We start from the raw sequence: 21,814 nt of genomic DNA, 5'->3' as shown, positions 1-21,814 counted from the left end.
TATCACAGAAATATTTGCTTCAAAAACATAACAAATGTCTCATGACAAAACCCCTGCCAATGAGGTAGGATGGTAGCATGGTCCCTTCGGCCCAAGTGCTTAATCAGAATCAGAAGTCCCACAAGATTGTTTTGATTGGTATGAGATCATCTGAATGCAATATAGTGTATAATGTATTCTTGGTTTTAGCAAACCGATGGTAACAAAACTCCATTTCTCTGAGAGAGCGCTCCAAAACTCCCACTACCATGACTTCTGTGTTTGAGAAACCATATGTTTTCTTTCAGGGTCATCCATAGCATTTGCAAACCTTGTTTTCTCTGGTTTCCTTCTAAGACCCCTGGGCAAATGACAAGCAAGGAGCTAAGCAACGTAGCAAAGTAAGGCTGGAATGAAATCATTCCTAGCTCACTTGCTTTTGGAAGATTCACATAGAAATTTGCAATGTAAAAGAAAAAAAAAAATACTCCCTACTTCTGTTTGCCTGCCCTTATTTAGAAGTATACATGCATATGATTATGTATATACACCTATAACCAAAAAAGGAGTCGTAACTTATTGCAAAAACCCTGAAACAACTTTATGTTTGTAGGATTTTTGTTTGAACACAACAGTGCTAAAGTTCTTTTTCAGCAGTTAATCAACCATCAACAAAGTTTTAAATAAACTTTAATTCAGAGACTACGTAATCATTCTTCTCACAAGCAAGACAATTTACATCCACCCTTTTGATTTGGATTTAAGCTACAAATCAAGTAACTCTTCTTCTGAGACATAAAAACCCAGTTGAGAAATACAATTTTCAAGTTTATGTGAGCCTGCAATCCTACCTGCACAATCTCTCAGAGAAATCCATTTATGATTCCCTATGTCATACTGCTTGACATTATAGTCTTAAAGAAAAATGCTTATGTTAGAAATATTTGCCAAAAAAAAAAAAAAAAAAAAAAAGACTTACTGTTCTGACAGCAGTCAGGGTCTCTTTACATTCTTCTGGTCCATATTGCTTATTTCAAACTGCTCCTCAATGATACTCTCTCCAGAGAAGAGGATCTGATATCTAAAAGAAAAATGCACAATGCTTACAGTTTATATCCACAAGACTGGAAATTTGGCATGTCTGGAGGCTTTAGCATTGTTATTATTATTATTAGAAATATATTTTGGAATTTGTATTTTTGACATAACTGAAAGATTCATTGTAAAGAATATAGGTCTTTTTTTAGAATGTGTTAAAACAGCTTGGATTATTTCAAATTCGAGTACTTCAGCAATGACTGGAACTAAGATTATTTTTTGATTTGATGTAGTAAAAAGAAAGTTAACAAACACTTAGCAGCATCTTTAAAAATACCACATTATCCTAGGATGCAGCTACCTGAAACAGTGGCACTGCTACAACCTGTGTTGGATCAAGACAGCTTTGTTAGTTAGAATGACTTTTTTCTTTAATTCAAAGCTATTTTAAAGTTTACAAAGTTTAAGAAAACCAAACAAATCCTCCCTAACTGGAACTACTACTGTCCAGTGTATCTTTGCTCTGGATTTACAAGGACATGCTTAATTCACAATGTAAGTTACGCCCCATAACACCTCCCAGTTTAAGGCAAGACCTCTGATTTATGCAGATAGAATTTAATGCTACTGCCTAGATTGTAAGTCCATGCTCCCACCATTGTTCTTTAGTAGTATTAGTACTACAGCTCAATACAAATCAGATGTAATAGCACCAGGGATCTTCCATTGCAGACATGGACTTCACTTAATTAACTAAGTGTGGTGTAAATACAGCAGGGGAAAAAAATGTCCCTTCCTGCACTCGGCACTGGTGAGGCCGCACCTCGAGTGCTGGGTTCAGCTTTGGGACACTCACTACAAGAAGGACATTGAGGTGCTGGAGTGTGTCCAGAGAAGGGCAACGGAGTGGGGAATGGTCTGGAGCACAAGTCCGATGAGGAGCGGCTGAGGGAACTGGGGTGGTTTAGTCTGGAGAAAAGGAGGCTGAGGGGAGACCTTATTGCTCTCTACAACTACCTGAAAGGAGGGTGGAGCCAGGTGGGGGTTGGTCTCTTCTCCCAAGAAACAAGTGATAGGACAAGAGGAAATGGCCTCAAGTAGTGTCAAGGGAGGTTTAGATTGGATATTAGGAAAGATTTCTTCACCAAAAGGGTTGTCAAGCACTGGAACAGGCTGCCCAGGGAAGTGGTTGAGTCACCATCCCTGGAGGGATTTAAAAGACATGTAGATGTGGTGCTTAGGGATATGATTTAGTGGTGGACTTGGCAGTGCTAGGTTAATGGTTGGACTCGATCTTAAAATGATCTTAGGTCTTTTCCAACCTAAACTAATCTATGATTCTATGAATTATGCTTTCTCTCTGAAAGTGGACATGCTCAGCGTGCTGGACTGAAAGCTCACTGAGTTTCCATTTTTGCAGATATTAGCACTTAAACTCAGAATCCATAGAAACTCACAGGCCTGGTATCAGCCTTTAACCCAGTTTAGAAGGACCTACCTTCCTCAGCCGGATTGAGAGACTACCCACTATCCATCTGATGCTCTCATCTGAATTCACTGAGCTGCTCTCCATGCAAAAATGCCTGTCAAAGAAATGAATACAGGCTCACTCACACACTGGGAAATAGAAGTCAGTGGTGCTTCATCTACATGCCTTCAGAACAACCATGACAACAAGGTACAAATTATAGAGTATAACCATCTTAGTGCCAACATCTGGTCAAGTTTAAGATGAGAATCTCATAAAGCTTCTAGTTACACCTCCTCATGCTTTTCTGGATCTAATCTCAGCTCGGGGTTGTTTTAAAAAAAAATAAAAAATGCATTTTCTGATTCATAGCAATGTTTCAATGAATTATTTCCACTATTCCCTTTTCTACTACCTAAAATTGAAAAAAAGGCTCCTGAAATGTTAACCCTTCACATCACAAGTGACAAAGGCTCTCAGAACCCCATCTAAGCCATGCTGTAATTAGCTAGACTTTCTACTGACTTAGTCAGCTTTGGACCAGTCCCCAAAACAACAAGGGGACTGCGATACAGCAAAGCATTGGGGCAGATATTTCACTTCAAGAATACATTAAATCTCCATCAGCATCACATGGTATTCTGCTTGAGTAGAACTTGCTAATGTAAGGCCTCATCTCTGAAATTTATCACTGAAAAGGCAAAAGTAAAAGCCATTGCTTTTTCTGTGCAAGTTAGTTTTAATAAACTACAAGAAGTATCAGACCATGCCACCAAACAATTGTCATTATAGGAGCTCACCCCAGCTGTACAAGAATTGAGATTATCCTTGTTCATCTTCACTCTTTCTCCATGAAGTTTAAAAGTTTACCTAGGAAATAAGGAGCCTAGCAGTTTAGACAGCAGTTCTCTCAGGCTGTGCTCACGTGAGTAAAGCCCTCCTTTCCCTCACAGATCTGACACTCCAGTCCCACTGACAGCTATCCTGGGGCTGCAAAGTACCTTTCCTATTCTTTGCTGCTCTTCTCCACTTGTACTGGCCAGGCAGAAAGAGATCCCTACTGCTGAACTAGGATTAGTAGTTCACCCATAAGCAACAGATTTCCAACTTGCTGGTACCCTGTGCAGCACTTTTCACTAGCATTTTTCAAAGTGGTCTGTGGAGTGGGTGGCGATCAGCATTGCAACCATTTCACAGCTGAAGGGACTGAGGAGCAAGCCCAGGGTCAGCCTGGCACTCCCCACCCTCCCCAAGCTCCTCCAGTGCTGGGCAATGCTGCCTCTTGGTGGAGCACAGCTAAAAGTTCTGCAAGGTGCTCATCTTTTCCCTCCAGCCTAAACCTCTAGACCTGAACAGAAGCAAACCTGGTCTCAGTGTCTTTAGTTATGAAGGTTCTTTATCTGTCTGCTTCCTTACAATTTGTGTCTGCCTGCTGCGTGTGAAAAGGACTAATGTCATACCTTCTAGGGTGGCATTAAAGATAAAATGTTCAAGGGGTGTGTTTTAAAACTGGCAGTTAAATTGGACAGCCAGAAGCACTGAATGTGTTTCATAAGCTCAGTTGAATATCCATAGAGACAATAATTGTATGATTTTACTAATGAGCTAATTCAACTAATTCAATAATGAACTAATTCAACCTCTTCCAAAACAATTCATGAACTCTTACTCATTATCAGCTTACAGTGCTTGGGGACCTTAATTAATTATCACTACTCCTCGTTGTTATATGTATTTATGTTATGGGTGCAGGGTAAAAATGGACATGGAAAAAAAAATAGCAGTGCCTTTTTGTTCATACTCACAAATGGTGATGGGAAAACCTCCAAAAGCATTCTCGGTGTTTTGTAGTTGTCAAGACACTTCATTTTCCCTCATTCCCAAGCTTCAGAAGCTTCCTCTTTGTGATTGCAAACAGATGATGGTAGAGCATGCAATTAGACTAATACAAGTAAATTCCAATCAGTGGTAGCCTGCAGCAGCTTCTCAGTGTTCACATCAAATGGAGGCCAACTCTTAGCATGAAGCTGTCAGCAGGAAAAGATAAATTAAAATTGATTTTTAGAAGCAAACTTCTGTGACCTTCTTCATTGCACCCAGGAGTATCTATAACATCTGTCATTTATTATATATCACAGTTGGGATTTTCAACAATCCACTGAGCTTGGGCATTCAAAATCCAATACACACCTTTGACTGTATCAGTGCAAAGTTTCATGAGTTTTGACCATTTGAGAGAACAGCGTTCCACAAAAGGGGGAAGGTTCTGCACCAAGTACATGCACCAAGAAGCATTATTAAGAATATACAGTTGAGGACCTTATTTAAAAATGAGACCTTTAAAATTTGAGCTTTTAGTACAACTAGAATAGATTCTGCAGATTTAGCCTATCCTTGCCAATCTTTACAATCTTTCTTTGCAAAACAGGGATGGCAGATTCTCAAAATTACCCCAGTAAAACCAGTGGTTAGTAATAACAGCTATTCAGTGTGCTCAATTGCCATAAAATATGGTAGCACTAGCTTTCATAACTGCTAAGTAAATATGGTGTAAGTTTCAGAGTTACCTGTCTTGATCTCATCTCAGGGATCACAGTTCAAGCACAAGATCTTCCAGACATCTGGAGGCTTTGTCCCCATGGAGACTGTCTTCAGAAGCTGCCCACAGATTTCCCAGGATAAAGAAGACTGGTATCCCCCACGGGGCAGGAGGCCAGCAGAGCTACCTCTGTCCAACTGGGTATCAAGCAGTTGCATAGTAAAATTCTGCTAATGGTGGCAGCCAATGTTATGGGTGCATTGTATCCCAGATGCCCTGGAAGGGGTGTTGAGGCTCCTGGTGGTCCAAGGGAAGGCAGGCTTGTCAGCAGACCAGGTCAGTTGATGGCATAAAGAGCTGGGGAAAAGGGATATAAAAAGGTCAGGTCCGCCAGAGTTTGTTGGGTAAAGGGCAGAGCTGTGCAAACATGACCACATCAGTCTGGCTAAAAGCATCTATGTAAGAAATAAAAATGGCTCTAAGCATGGAAAAGTTGGCAATCTTTATTCTAAAATTGCTGGGCAACCCTGGTGTATATATGCAAATTTAAAACCAGGCTTTTTAGAGCAGAATGAGTGTTCAGTGTCCTTGATCTCTTTTTATAGGCAATAAAATGCATCTCCCACATTTCCAAACACTCCTTTCTGCCTTTAGAATTCACTGGTCATAAGAAACAGTTCCAAACATCATCTCTATTAACAACTATATTCCCCCAACTGCTTCAAGCCAAAGCAACATGACTGATTGTAAAGCAAGGCATCCTCACTTCAATTACTTCCAATTTTCTATTTTTCTCTGAAAAACAAGTCTAGGCCATAATTACAGTTGAATGTTAGACAAAAAGTTTCCAAAAACAGCTAACATAATGCAATGAAAGTCATTTTGTAACACAGGAAAATACAAGTACAGTTATACAAGTGTTCTTGTTCCAAGAACAATTGTAAGTGGGTTTTGTTTTGATTTTGAAAAATCTCCAATATCTCAGGGTAGTTGCAGTAGACCACACACTGGAAAAATTACGTGTTTTTCTGGTCACTGTATAATATGAAAGGATTTTTCTCTCTGGGACAGAAAAGGCCTATTCAAGGTTGGAAGGGGAGTACAAGTTGGGAGAATGAAGAATTAGGAAGCTGGGGAGATAGGTTATAATTGTATGAGGATGATTTGGTCTAGTTGTCTGAACAGCAGTCAGGGAGTTAGGAAAGACAGCTTCTACTTTTTCACCAGCCTAGGCAAAACATAAGTACTAAAAGCAAAAATCAAATAAATACCAGTTTTATGGTATCTGCTATTAGGGGTGACTCCATCTCTGGTTGTCTATCTGCAGATAAGAGGGTTTGCAACATGGTGTAGCATAGATAGAAAATAAAGTGGGAGAATAAATATCAATTCATTTAAGGTAGTGGGGTTTGTGCCAAAGTTTTTGTGCTATGGTCACATAGTATTCAGCAGCAAGACAATGCGTAAATATCTATAAATCATTTATAGATGAAGATCCACTCCAGGCTGTAGACAAGTGAACAGCAGATAAACCGTAAACTGAGGGTCAGTAGTGACTCTCCCCTGACTCACAACGCACCACAGTAAGCCACGTGCATAACCTGCTTTCTAGGTTATTTTACTGCAGTCATTGGCCAATTTTGGATGGACTCTACTGAGTACATTTTTTAAACATTCTTTTTACCAGTAAAACAAAATAAAAAATTTAACAGCCTTGATGTGTTTCTGGCACATTTTAAAAACCTTTCCAAGATGAAACAAGAGGAAAAAATGACCAAGCTGTACCAATGTAAATATCTCATGACTTTTTTTTTTTAAGTTGGGCTTTTATGCAGGAAACTGGGAAACAACATCACAGAAAATGATTGTGTTAAAAGAAGAAAACCCATGTAAGCACAAGTTACAGAGTGGAACAGCACCATGTTTCTAGCAGCCCATGTTAAATGTAGTTTGAAAGAATCATGTTTTCATGCACACCAAGGGCTTGCTCCTTCTGACCACTGAAGTGAGTGACAATTCACCAAATGACTTCAGTGATGCATGAGCTCGTCCCTAAAGCAGCAGACTGGCTTGTACGTACGGCACTGGGCAGAGAGCCAAGAGACCCGAGTTCAGCTCCTAGCTTGATACAAACTCCCCGTGCGACTTCTGTCCAGTCTCCCTGGGCCTCAGTTTCTCATCCGTAAAGAGAGGTGATCTGTCTTTGTCTGCTTCCACTGTCAGTTCTCGGAACAGTCACAGTCTCCTGGCACGCCTAAGCCTTTGTTTTGGGTGTGTTTTTTAGGTGCAATTGTGATTTAATGAGGAATGACTAATGCACACCCTTAATCATCACAAACAACTCTGGCATCATACAGCACTGCAGTGACTCTTGTACGCTGCCCCACCCACCTTCCGCAGGAGATAAAGCATGCCAAATGTATAGCAAGTACTTAAAAACGGGCCTCAAGCACCAAACTCATCTGCAGAATCATCTGCTGACCTATGTATCAATACTGCCCTTTATGTGCATCATAAATCACAAAGCTCATGAGCTGGTTGATTTTCAAGGATCACCTCTTCCATGCTTGAAAATGGTCCAGCCTGATGAGCAGGAAGTCAAGCAAGCGTACCAAGAGACCTGCATGAATGGACAAGGAGCTCCTGACAATAGTCCTTCTATAGTTTCACGCACTTTTTCGCTTCTGAGATCAGAGGCAGTATATGAACTACAATGTTGTTACTTATTTTACACTACCAGGCAACATTTTTAATGTTAATGTTCTTTTATGAAATTGACCACGAGAGGGCCTCAGTACTGCTCTTAAAAAAAAAAAAAAAGGCAAACACAGGTAGCTAAATAAATTTGCTTGCTGGCTGTATAGCTTCAAAGGCGTTGGATAGCAGTTTCCACAGTCATGAGTGACCCACCCACAGAAAGCCCAAGTATCGGGCAGCTATGTGGGTGCACTGCAGCAGGGAGAAAAATCGCTCAACTGCCTAGAGCCAACAGAGCTGGTGTGTTTTCTGCTTCCCCTACAAGACTCCGTTTCCTTAAAGACCCCTTTCCTTTAGGGTGAAAGGTTCATTGTTCCATCATTTTGCATCAACGCTGTCCAGAGCCTCCCTCTGCAGCGTCTTTGCCTACCTCAGGTCTCTCGCACAGGAGCAACAGTCATCTTCACTGCTGCTCTTGAGAGATGTATTGGGTCTGGCTGAGATGGAGTTCATTTCCCCACAGCAGCCCTCAGTGCCGTGCTGTGGATCTGTAGCAGCAAGGTGTTGGTAACACACCGGTGTTTTGGCCATTCCTGAGCAGCGCTGGTGCACATCAGGGCTGTCTCTCCAACATTTCCCCCCCCTCACCAGTAGCCTGAGGGTAGGCAAGATTTTGGGAAGGGACCGAGCCAGGACAGCTGACCCAGACTGACCAAAGGGATGTTCCGTTCCATATGACCTCTGCTCAGCAATGAAAGCTAAGAGAAAGGAGGAAGAGGAGGAGGGGACATTCATTATTTACAACACCTGTCTTCCGGAGCAACCCCTACATGCACTGAAGCCCTGCTTCCTGGGAAGGGGCCGGACATCACCTGCTGATAACAAGTAGAGAATAAATCTTTGGGTTTTCCCTTGCTTCTGGGCGTGGCCTTTTGCTTTATTAAACTACCTTTATCTTGACCCATGAGATTTTTCCCATCTTATTGTTCTCCCCTCCCCATCCTGCTGAGGAGGGGAGTGATAGAGCAGGTTGGTGGGCACCTGGTGTCCAGCCAAGGTCAACCCACAACACAAGGCTCACCCCCTTCGCTCAGCAGAGAAAGGCTTTTCATTCCTGAAAGCCAGGTGAGCGGCAATGTCTGAACCCACATGTTTTCAGCCCAGCAAGCCCTAGCAACGGGTGTGCTCATTTCCTAGTCTTTTCAATACACTAGCTATGAGGGGGGACTGAATGATAACGCACAGAACTAATAGAATGAACAGCTACAGCTCAAGCTGAACAGCTGACCTCCAAGAGTGGGAGAGCTGGGGTTTTTTTTTTTTTTCACAAAGACATCACTGTAAGGAATTCCTCTAGAAATAAGAGGAAAAAAAGCACATATTATTCTTCCAAACTGCCTTCTGAAGATCTGATTCAAAATTATGCCATGTAAAAACAAAACCCTTGGCCTCACAAAATCTCCCAGTGAGATCTCCCTGCCAAATACCATCTACGCTGCAGACACCAAGAGAAAATGGTCTACAAATATCCTATTCAAGAGCAAGTGCAATTATGTATGAATGTATAGATCACTTGCAAAGCTAATTTTGCTTACAAAGGAAAATACCTCATTGCTAAAAGATTCGTATGGTTAAGCTAAACCTTTTCCTGCAGCATGGACTATGAATACAAAAGGATTGTTCTTTTTTGTTTTGGCTGTAAGTGAACAAAACGCTGTTTTCAACTAGATGTTTCTCCCGAGTTTTTGTAACAGTTGGATTAATTCCCTGCAATTATTCCGTGAAAGTAAATTTATTCTGAATGCCCTCCTAAATTTCTGGCAGTTCAGAGGAATCTCCCAGTTGGGACACAGCCACTGAGAAGAACACCAGGTAAGCTGGAAATGGGGGAAAATTAAAGTAACTCAATCTATAATCAGGGTAGAAGGTAATATAGCTGCTAGAGAACAAGAGAGTCAATAGGGTGTTTGATAGTGCCAGCCTTACGGTCTAAAGTTGATAAACCTTTTTGCACTATTTGAATAGATGTTTCTTCTACTGCATTTGTAAAAGTATGTGTACTGGAGCAATTCTTGAAGTACTGACGTTATTTTTAATGCATTTATCAGGCCAAAGTGTGAAAAAAAATACACTGATTTTGATTCAACTGTTATTCTTAGCTCCAAATAAGTTACTCAAAATACAAATCACATCGTTACAAATGTCTAAAACAATAATAAACACCCTAAATGTTATGAAAGCTATGCTCTAACTTTGGAACAGAAATATCAGCACCCCTGCAAAAGCATATGCTCCTATTCCTATAGGATAAATGCCTCAACTACAGAAGTCAAATGTATACCTCACAGAACACGTGTGTTCTTGCTTCTTTTCATGTGACTGTGAATCATTACTAATGAGAATATGAAGGGTAACATGAAATTTAAACTAACTTCTTGACTAGGCTGAAGAGCTAGATTTGACTGTCAATGTCTAAATTAAAATCACATGTATTTGCAACCTTTTCTATTCAAAATAAAAATACTTATAGAGTATTTAGACCCTGTGATTTTTTAAATGGTTGTAGTCTAGGTTTTTTTTCTCCTTGCAATCTAAATGTTCACATTAGAAATGCAGAGGTGAAGATTCTTTTAATCCGAGGCTAAAGGCCTTTGAAGTAGATACATTTTCCCAAAACAGCTGCGCAGTTCCTGCGTTAATTAGGAGATAGGGAATTTGGCTCACGTCCTGAATTTTTACATGAGGGAGACCAATGCTACAAAATGGTGGTAAAAATCAGGTCAGAAATAAACTGTTGCTTAGTTCTGTTTAGCTAGTCTCTCCCATCACTGATGTTTCCTAACAGAGAAGGGGAAGTAGCACACAGCGGGCTTACCACAGGTCACCTGGTTCTGCAGGTGGCTTTTCCACGCTCATCCTGTCACTCGCCCCAAGGCTGTGCAAGAGGAGCTGACGAGAAGAGATACTGTGTAAAATGCAGTTCCCTTCTTGCGTGTTGCAGAAAGGCTGCAGCAAGGCCAGTTTTGTACAGGCCAGCAAGGACGTGGTATTTTCAGACCTTCATTTCCCTGCTCGGGTACATATATATATGATTATTTTAATAAGGTATTTGTTCTGCTTTTCCTTACTTTCTAATCCGATCTTCAAATTCACCAAAAGAGACTCGGGAATGTAAAACAGCTCCTTTGGGAACTGTGTACATTTGGGGAAAATAGTGCTGTTCTACAAAGCCCTTCCGAAACTTTATTTAAAATGGTGAAAATTGGTTTTAAAAACACCAACAGTTTAATCTGATTTAGCAGTTAAAAATATAGTGCATACATAGTAGCATTTTAAGTTGATGCTGGAACTGGATAAAAGGGCCATCATCAAGATAAAAGCTGCAATTATTAAAACTGCAACTGCAAGTATTAATTTTCCTTTTCACCTTTCATAAGGTTTGTTTCTACTACATATTTAGGTGGCAAGATGCTAGCAGCATAATCACTTTTATTTCTTGCTCCCACTCACCAATCACTGTTTGCAGGGTTTTAGTTACTGACACTGGTGGGACAGTTTGAAATCCAGAGCAGAATAGCTACCAACAAAGAGACTTTTAGAACATAGTAAAGGTAAATAACATTATGGAAAATATGCACGGAACACTTCTAATAGTTATAATTTTGCACTTCATTCTTCTCTCATTTTCATAACCCTGCCAGAAGCTTGACAGCATCTTCCACTTAGCCCAAGCACTGCTTTTAGCCTTCAATGAAAATTGTACCCGTTCAGCAGAAAAACCAAGCTTTTCCCTTTTGATCAACCTAAGCCTACTTTGTAGAGCAGCAATACCTGACAATGCTCTTCTATTTTATCAGGTGGGAATTTGCAGAGAACCCTTTGCAGTGATGAAATTAACAGCAATGAAGATTTACATTTTGAGAATATGGTATATGCTTGTGCCGATAATACGGCTGAATACTGCCGAGGATTTCCAGTGGACAAAGAATAATCCAGGCTCTTTCTATTATGGCACTTTTCCAGCTGGTACTTTTGAACTACAGTTGATTGTGGATTTTATAAACAAGAAAGCTACCAAAAGGTTTTCCTTGTCCTTCCAGGGAAATGGCAGAAACAAAAATTCAGGCTTTGGCAGAATGCATACTAATGTCATCTTCTGCACCTAGCCCTGGAAACACAGGGAGTCACATAACCCTGTGCTTCGTATAGTCACTTAAAACACCAAACTCAGAGTAAATAGATTAATATTGCATATCCAGATCTCCCTTTCCTATCTGTGATTGAATAAGATGCACAGTATAACAAATCACACCTGAGAACTCTTCTTCTTTTTCATAAATTATCTACAACTAATGAAGAATTATAAACTAAAAACATCCTTTGGTATGCAGGTAACTTAAGAAATGGACATGAGTGAAATAATTGCATTGGGTTTGTTTCAAGCTCTTTAGTATTATCTAATTCACTCTTCAGTACTGCTTTATGAAACCTTGTCCTTTCTTCGACATATATTTATACGCACTCACACATTTCATTCAACCAAAATCAAAACTAAAAAGATGTAGGTACTGATTTGTTTTCAGGCTCAAGTTTTTAAGTGGCTTATGAAATGGATTAATTATATCCTTTTGCATAATACTGGGAAAATAATCCAGAATCTTTCTATATATTTTACATAACAACAGCTAAACTTGAAATCACTAAAAAAACCCAGGAAAACTAGCAGGCAGAAATTATGTGGAAACCTAATTTTTTCTTACAGTAAGACACTTCTGCCATGCTATCAATGCACTACCTCATCACTGTAAAATAATAGCAACAAGGTTTAATATATGAGATTCCTTTTTCAGTACATCAGAAAAGGACACCTTTAGTCTACCACATGTTCAAACAAGAAGTCCCTTTTTATGCACTGATACAATTTCACACAGAAAACATTGGCGGCTTGCTCAGCAGGCGTGCAACCATGCACATTTCACACCAAGCTATGCAGCTGTGAATGAGTATCAATTACTTTCTCATAGGAAAATTTAGTACGAAGACCAGTTTTGCAGGCAAATGTTTAAATCATAACTCACTTCTTTTTACCTTTAGGTTTTTTATGGGGTGTTGGAAGTTCTGCATACCAGACTGAAGGGGCCTGGGACAAGGATGGGAAAGGACCAAGTATCTGGGATGCTTTTACTCACAAGCAAGGGAAAGTATTTAGAAATGAAACAGGAGATTCAGCATGTGACGGCTACTACAAAGTTAAGGTACTGTTAAGAGGAACTATCCCTCTAGAAATGTCTAGAAATATCCCTCTAGAAACGTTCTGGAGCCGTTTCATGATACCGATTTCCCATTTTGAAGTAATAGCAAAGATGAAATGCTCTGGTTGCTCTACAGTCACATTCAACTTCGATAGCCAAATGCTGGTATTTCAATTAGTTCAGTAAAATCTTCTTTCCTGATAATCTCATAGAACCAGTAATACCACAGTATTTTTATTATTATCAGGATTTTTGTGTCCAAAGAAATACTCCAAATTTTGTGGGCAGTCAAAATGCTTAGTTATGACAACCAAGAATGCATTTGAGCTTTGAATAACATCTTTTTGTGTTTGAGCAGCTTTAAGGGTTTTCTATATGTATTTAAGAATAATAAAACTATCAGATGTTCTAAAAGTCAGTTGGAATGTTTTCCATTTTTTTGAATGGAAAACAAATAAATAATCAATGCTGCTCCATTAGCAATATGTTTCCAAGCTTGAAACAATCAAAAGCAATTTTAGAATTACCATCCTGGAGGAAAGGCAGACAGACAGCAAGAGGGAGACAAATGGTTGTGATAAGCCAATATTAAGTAATTGGAATTCCAACTAATTTGACAGAAGTTATATTCCACTGAAGTTTTTCCACATATATGAAATCCAAAGGAGAACCAGAGGTCTCAGCAAGAACCGAAAGGAAAGAAATTAATGATGCCTTTCTATCCAAAAATTGGGAAATGCAGGAGAGATTTCATTTGATCTCTCTCAAACAAGTAAAAGCTTGAAAGAACATCTTAATAAAAACCCAAGGAGTTTGGAACGCTGAGGCTCACTGGGCTCTTGCATCAGAAGAGATTTGACATGATGATTACAGGACCTGTTTTTCAGAGGATTCAGGCATAAACAACAGTATTCAACATTTACTCACTACTGTAGGCTTGTATTTTGTGATACTTTCTAAAACTTGCTTTCTGTGTTCAGTTACACGGTCCTCTTTAATATAAAGTACTCTTCCTCTATTTGCTTTCATCATCAGAATTCTCTTTGCATTGGCTCATATACCATCAATTTCTAATTTCATTTAATATCAAAGATGTATGATTTCTTATAAAAAGAACATGTATTTATACTGAACTTATTTTTTGTGCTAACTCCAGTATGAGACAGTAAATGAAAGCCTGTATGATCATTGTTTTGTACCTAAGCTGAAATGTTTGATGTCAAGATTTACAGTCTCAGATTATCTTTTAAAACATGCACATTACAAATTCTGACATAAATATAACTGTGTTGCAGAATACCTCATTTTTCCATCCTCTATTTGATGGGGAATCCATTCAGTTTCCGTGGCTGGTAACACATTTTAAGACTTCTTTGCGGAGTCAAGAAAAAAAATGGTGAAAAAGGAAGTATGCAAGTAAGAAAGAGTCAACATCTCAAAGCAAATACAGAAAATAACTAATGGAAGCTTTTGTGCAACTCATCTATAGATTTTCTGCATTTAGTGCTATTTAAGACAGATGAATAACTGAAGAGTTATTCTGCTCAGACTGGAGATATCTTAATTGGGTTTTCTTTTCACAGGATGACATTCAGTTACTGAAGGAGCTAAAAGTTAATCACTATCTATTCTCTATCTCATGGCCTCGGATTATGCCCACTGGCATCAAAAGTAAGCATAACAATTTCACTGTATTATTACCAGTATTAGTAGGCAAGTAATTTTTCTGTGAGTATACCATAGTTGTTTAACATTACTGTTAAATAGATTTGTTTCTTTGTATGCAGAAGAGTTCAGCTATTACACACCCATTACAGTTCACCCATCGCTGCAATTTAAAATTCCTTGGTTATAATTTTTAGATTTCTATTGTTCCGTTATTTGAAAAACAGTCAAGGTAATTTCTTGTCTGTGTTTCATCAGCAGAGCAATTGAATGAGAAGGGAATACAGTTCTACAATGACACAATTAATAGTCTTCTGGAAAATGATATTATCCCTATTGTGAGCCTCTACCACTGGGATCTCCCACAGGTTAGACAACAAATAAATTAGTGAAATGTCTAATACAAAAGCTTCTGATAGGAAATTTATTTGTAAGTACTTTAGAAAAATGTTTAAAGGTCCCTACATGCTTTTAAATGTGCTTATAATTATTTCTATTCATTTGCATTTTATATATATTGCAGTTTTAAAAAAAATCTCCTCTGAGCTACTAAAATATAAATACAAGTCTTTGTTAGTAGACAGCTGAACTTTAAATAACATTATTGATTCTTGAAATTCTTATTTATGAAGGTTCTTCAAGAAAAGTATGGTGGCTGGCAAAATATAAGCATGATAAATTATTTTCATGATTATGCAAATCTGTGTTTTGAGAAGTTTGGCGATCGTGTGAAACACTGGATTACTTTTAGTAATCCTTGGGTAAGTTATCAACGCTTCCCTTCCAATCACTCCTATTACACAGTTCTGTTCCCAAAATTCTGTGAAAGTAACACTACAGGAACGTAGGATAAAAATTGCAGGGAGAGAAACTTCTGCCGTTAATCTTTGTGCCCAAAGCATCTCAGGGGCCAAATTTTGCACGAGGGCAGAGTTTCAAGACATGAAATTTTAGTGAAGCTGTGAAAAATCATCAGCTGGAGAAGACAGAGGCACAGAAATCAGAGAGGCAGTCATAACTCGCCCTTCATGCACCTCATCAGGGAAGAGCAAGCTGGTGAGTCAGTCCATTACCACTAGTCCCCAACACAGTGTTTCCAACAAGCCACAACATATTATCAACCAAGCACGGGGTAGTAGATGGGAACTGAGGGGAGTTGAAGGAAAAAGGGGACCAGAGAAAATAGAGAGACTGAGAGAGAGGGAGCGCACAGAAGAGCACAGGATCTAAGTCCATAGGATGGTAGCAAATTCATTAGCTCTGCTGTTCAGAAAATCACTAATTCTATGTATTTACAGGCAGTTGCTGAAAAGGGTTATGAAACAGGGGAACACGCGCCAGGACTGAAGCTTGGTGGATGTGGAGCATACAAAGCAGCGCACCATATAATTAAAGTAAAACTAAAATCGTGCTTTAAATTAGGTGTAAAATAAGAATTTTTAGCAAGGTTGTTTTGATTCTGCTCTTTAAACAGAAATAGTTTTGCAATGATGTCATTTCCAACTAGCACATCAAAATTATCACCTGACTTTAAACCACCAAAGCATAGTCAGCTGTAGCATGATATGCTAGGTGCTTGATGCAACACTTTGTTGCAACAACTTAAGTTTTGCCTTGTAATTTAAGTGGCTCTTTTACTACGTGTTTCAAACTGGCTGACTAAGAAAATATGCAGGTTACTCTGGAAACGAGGAGTAAAATCCTGACCTGTTGAAATGAACTTGAATTTTGCAAGTGACTTCAGTAAAGCTAGATCTTGTAAAAATAAACTTTCACTTGCCTGAATAAATTAGGCAAAGACATCCAAAGACCTGAGAGGCTGGACAGAACACTGTACTGAATGTTGTGTGTTACCTTCATGGGGACCTCCTGGAATTTAGGGAAGGAATCTTGGTTAAATGCTTTTTTTGACATCTTGTATGAAATGAAAGTTTCCACAATATACATAAAAGAAATTATGTGATATTTTCAGACACACCTTAGTGCAAAAACTGCTCTTGGTCTTCTCTAGCTTTCTATACTGAGTATGGCATAATAGATTTAAATGTGGATATGATTTATTTGTAACTTACAGGCTCATGCGAAGGTATGGCACTCTTACAATAACACATGGCGTAATGAGCAGCAAGGTAATAAGGATTCATTCTGTAATTATGCTTCTATTTATATTAAGGGCTTAAGGATTATGCATAAACTGCAGAATTGTCACTTTGTGTTTTAAGGTATGGTTGGAATTTCCCTAACTAGTGGCTGGGGTGAACCTGTTGATCCACACAGCCAAACAGATAGAGATGCCGCTGAAAGATACATACAGTTTCATCTGGGATGGTTTGCAAATCCAATTTACAGAGGAGACTATCCAGAAATTATGAAGAATTACATAGGTAAGCCCCAGTAACCAACTATAACAGGAATAAATTACACACAGCATATTACAGTGGAATGGCCCCTGACCAACGTGTCATTCAGTCAAGAACGAGGACACGGTGAGACAAGGCTAAGCAACAACTGGCCCGTGGGCTAGCCATGGCTCCCGAGCAGTCTGGGGGACATACTAGAACTACGAAGCTGTGCTGCTGTTGAGCCAAACAGTTGCACATCTGCGTGCTCCAAACTGGAAAGGAAGCAACTACCTCACTTCTCAGTCATAGCCCATTTTTACTGGCCTAATCAAGATCGTTAAATATTTTTCTGGATTTTCCACCTAAGGACAAAGAACCAGCAGTTTTTCATCACTAAAACTGCATTTCTACAGGGTTCCACTATCTTTTTTTTTTTTTTTTCACAGAACGAAGAAGATAAGCAATCTACCCAGCAGCAAAGCACTTCTGTTCTTGTCATGTTATGTTTCCAAGCATTCTGTTGGGAAAAAAACCCCCACCACTTTAATTCACTGTCTTCTCTATGTATTGTACCCAACTTACTTCTCCAAGCCAAAAGGATGAAAGATTATTTAATCTTAAAAAAAGGCAATCAGCTAAACTGTCCTATACACTAAGTTCAGGAAAACCATATTTATTGTTGGTGAGGTAAAGAAAACAAGTTTCTGTGCTCCTCAGAAGTTACATTTCCTATAATTATTTTGATAGGTAGGAAGAGCACCCAGCAGGGCTTGGGCACATCAAGATTACCAACTTTCTCAGTGCAAGAGAAAACCTATATTAAAGGCACATCGGATTTCCTGGGAATAGGTCATTTTACTACTCGTTATGTTCTACAGAAGAGCTTTCCCTTTCTACAAGTGTCTGGTTACCACACTGACCGTGACTTGGCTGAACTGGTGGACCCAAAATGGCCAGCTCCAGGACCTAAATGGTTATACTCTGTGCCTTGGGGATTCAGAAGATTACTCAACTTCATTAAGGTGACTACAGAGTAAATATTTAAAAGGAAGTGAACAAAATGTCTGGTTACATGAAGAAGCTGCACTTACCCTGTCATAGATTTTCAACACTTTCACCTAGCTATTTGTCTTGTCACACTGGGAAGTTTCTTTGCCAAAAAAAACCACCTTAATTTCAGTTCAGAAAACTATAGAATTCAATAATTTTAAAATAAAACCCGTAGTTAACTTAAATTCCTACTTACACTTTTTTCTTACTAAAGGTAACTGTAAGTAAATCTAGAAAATTGCTTTTAATGCATTTCACTAACAATCTAATGTTCTGTCAAAATAAGATGATGCTGTTTATATGAACCAGTCTAAACATATCTTTGCAGACACAATATGGGAACCCTCTCATTTATGTGACAGAGAATGGAGTTTCTGAAAAGGTACAGTGTACTCAACTGTGTGATGAATGGCGGATAGAGTATCTGAAAGGATATATTAATGAAATACTGAAAGGTAACTTCAAAAACATTTTTTTAGTGCATGAGCTTTTTGAGCGTTTTCACCTTCTGATTATTTTTTACTCCTGTAATTTGCATCATAGAGAAATAAATATTCACAGATCAAAACGGACAGCAAACTAGAATAATAGATTTTCTCAAAAATTACAACCTAGCCAAACATACTGATGCTAATAAATAACGATAACCAACATGAGATTTAACACTGTAATAGATCATCAGTTTCCACTGTTAGAAAGGAGAAATTGCACCTAATTGCCATTCTTATAGACCTCTTGTATCTCTAAGCTAAAGATAACATTTTCTAAGAATCTAAATTGCTTCATGCTTTCTCATTTTTCTGTCCTCCTTCCCCCTCCCCATCTCTTTTTGGTGTAAAACAAAACACCTAGAGAACCATATTTTAAGGATGACAAACATAGGCAACAAGTTTAACAGAATAATTTGTATTCTGTTTACAGCTCTAAACGATGGCGTTAATGTGAAAGGTTACACTGCCTGGTCACTGCTGGATAAATTTGAATGGAACAAAGGCTTCTCCGAAAGATTTGGATTTTATCACATTGATTTTAAAAACAAGAACAAGCCACGATACCCAAAGGCATCTGCTGACTATTATAAAAAGATTATCAGTGCGAATGGATTCCCAAATCCAAGAGAGGTGATGTCAATTGCTAATTTTATTCTTTTTTCTTCAATATATGGGCAAATACCACTTTGAATTTCATGAAACAACTTGCATGAATACAGTACATGAAATTTGACATTTTGGTTCTGTAAATTAAGGGTGTGTTAAATACACAGGCCTCCAGAAACAGAGAAAGTGCAAACAACCTCAACTACTGTTTCTAAAGCATTTCATGAACTCTAATTGGACTTACTGATGTGAACAAAAATTCTAAATACTAAGTTACTAGTGCTCTGTCAGATTTCTAGGCACAAAATTACACATACGTGCTACCTTATTGGAAAATAATATGGAATACATTGTGTGCTTTTAAAAATTTTATTAAACAATTAACTGTAAGAAATATATTGCAATGAAACCCACAAAGATACACAGACACTTTCAGAAAATCATGTGTTGATAGAATAAACTAGTTTCAAGTCAATTGTAGTGGACAAACATTCAGGGACAGAAGCAGCTGCTGTGACTGAGAAAATATTACAGTCTAATAGAACTGCTGTATGTCAACTTTCTCAGGTGCAAAATTGGTATCAGAAGGCCATGGACACTTGCTCGACCACACACCAACTCCTTGCTACAGGTAATTATGTATCTTCTGCTTTGTTTTATAAAAACATATTATGTAACTTCCAGATTTTAAATTTCTCTGTGAATACTACTATTAGCTGGTCCTAAAAGGAATTTTCTCCCTGAAAGCACAACAGCTTTCAAATACAACAAGCCTCTAAAGAAAAATATCTTTAATTACTACCTCCAACTAAGATCATGGCAGCTAAACTGATCAACTTTGGATGTTAATGGAATACACTGTAAGAGTTACTATTTAAAATTAAGGCTAAGGATGACAGTGTTATCCTTAAAATAATAAAAGTGCTAAATGCTTTTTCAAACATAAACCAAAACCAGACAAATCAAGACAACCACGCAGACAGAAAACCTCTACAATGTTTGACTTCTACATACAATGAAACTATTAAAACTTGAGCTAAGCACTAGCCTAAGGTAGCGTTAAGCCACGTTTCTGCTCCTTCACACTCCTGGTAACAAAGCTAACAGCAGCACAACTTACAGCAGCTGCTGAAGAATACAAATATACAGCAGACTTTGCCAGCAGTTTCCACAGTGCCAGGCTAATCCACCTCACTTAAGACCTTTCCAATGCAATTCAGGATCTTTCATGATTCCTGAACTAGAAGAACAGTCTACCACAATGGTCTTCTGAGACTTTTAAGAAAGATGACATAAGTATTATAAAGTCTCATAAGAAGGATAAGATAAATTCCACATGGTAGAAAACGTCAAAGCAGTCATCCTAAGTTTATCTTACTTAGAACACACAACTCAACAGTTAAGGCTATGTGAATTAACAGTGTTCACTGAACTCTTTGAGGCTTATCTGTGGAGCAAAATTCTACAATACAAAACCCATTTAATTTTTCAAAGAGCTACAAAACAATCATATAAAGTGCTTCCCAAGGATTTTTCTTTGACAATATTCTTTTCTACCCTGGGGTGGGGTGAATAAAAATCAAAGGAACGGAATACTGCTAATGCACTGAAGCTAAATTCATAGTAAGCACAATTTTTGCAGCCCTTTGAGCATATCTTCAAAAATTTATCTTAGGAAAAAAAAAGAGAGGGAAAACTGTCATGGATTTGCTCCAGCTTTTGCAGACTTACAAATTTTTTTTGTTGTGTTTGCTGTTTATGCCAATGTCAAAATTTAACAAAATAATTTTAGCCATAAGTGTTCAAAAAATCCTTAATCTATGTTAACTCTGTTAACAACTAGTATACTCCAGAAGATTACATTTCTTACGTATTACTCATTTCTCAAATTTTAGATTCCCTGATTTCTCACATGGAAATGGTGGCAGAGATTGTTCTTCCTACAGTTTTCACACTCTGCATACTCCTCAGTATTGTCCTACTAATATTCTACCTTCGAAACCATAGTTAAAATTGCATGCTTACACACATCTTCATTTTGCATAATCAATAAAATGCAACTGGTTTATTATAATGGTTAAAGTTTACCACCGATGCCTCTTTTTATACCACTGTAAAGAAATATTACATTACCTATCCACCTAGTGCTTTTACAGTTTTTTTCTATTCGATTCCCCAAACATATTTTAATTTATTTATTTTTAATCATTTTCTTTCTGCATTACTTTCTACTAATTTTAAGTAGCAGATTTTACGTTTCTTATTTTGGAAACTACTATTCATTTTGTTCACCAGAAAAATAGTTAGCTAAGATTAAAGTGATTCAAATCTTGCCAGTAAAGTTTCAAGTAATTAAAAGCTGTTTGCAAATTCTGATTTCGGTCTGTTCATCAACAGACTTTTAATTAGCATGTAACTGCTATTTGAAAAGAGGCAGACACATAATTTTAAAATAGAAAAGGATTTAAATATTCCAAGAGCGCTGCTTAAACATTAACTTGTTATGCATATCTAAAAGTTAGGATGATATATACCTTACTATTTAGGCATGGAGAAGAATTATTTGAAGTGATTAATCAAAGATGACAACTGCTGAGTCAGATTTAAACCAAGGACTCTTACCTCTCTAGTTTTGTTTACAAGGAACTAGGTTTACTTCATATGACTTTATAATATAATACACACAG

General features: G+C 38.1%; 1 protein-coding gene and 1 long non-coding RNA gene across 2 annotated transcripts in view; one reads left to right on the top strand and one right to left on the bottom strand.

Moving 5' to 3' along the window:
• LOC142603519 (uncharacterized) overlaps nt 1-5,335 on the bottom strand; it is a 67,639-nt gene extending 62,304 nt beyond the window's left edge. Inside the window, exons 1-3 of the long non-coding RNA XR_012837468.1 lie at nt 5,053-5,335; nt 4,291-4,512; nt 959-1,060 (exon numbers count right to left, since the gene is read on the bottom strand). This is a non-coding gene — a long non-coding RNA (uncharacterized LOC142603519). The remainder of the gene's footprint in view (nt 1-958; nt 1,061-4,290; nt 4,513-5,052) is intronic.
• A 6,288-nt stretch (nt 5,336-11,623) lies between these two features.
• On the top strand, nt 11,624-21,138 carry LCTL (lactase like). Its single transcript, XM_075764873.1, has 13 exons — nt 11,624-11,747; nt 12,816-12,976; nt 14,557-14,644; nt 14,897-15,006; nt 15,271-15,399; nt 15,937-16,032; nt 16,713-16,767; nt 16,861-17,022; nt 17,728-18,002; nt 18,359-18,485; nt 18,952-19,151; nt 19,695-19,758; nt 21,023-21,138. The coding sequence occupies exons 1-13, from the start codon at nt 11,624-11,626 to the stop codon at nt 21,136-21,138; spliced, it is 1,707 nt and encodes a 568-aa protein (XP_075620988.1).
• Nucleotides 21,139-21,814: the final 676 nt, after the last annotated feature.

The sequence above is a fragment of the Balearica regulorum genome, chromosome 12, assembly GCF_011004875.1.
Source record: "Balearica regulorum gibbericeps isolate bBalReg1 chromosome 12, bBalReg1.pri, whole genome shotgun sequence".
NCBI lineage: Eukaryota > Metazoa > Chordata > Aves > Gruiformes > Gruidae > Balearica > Balearica regulorum.
This window is presented reverse-complemented; position numbering and strand designations above follow the sequence as displayed.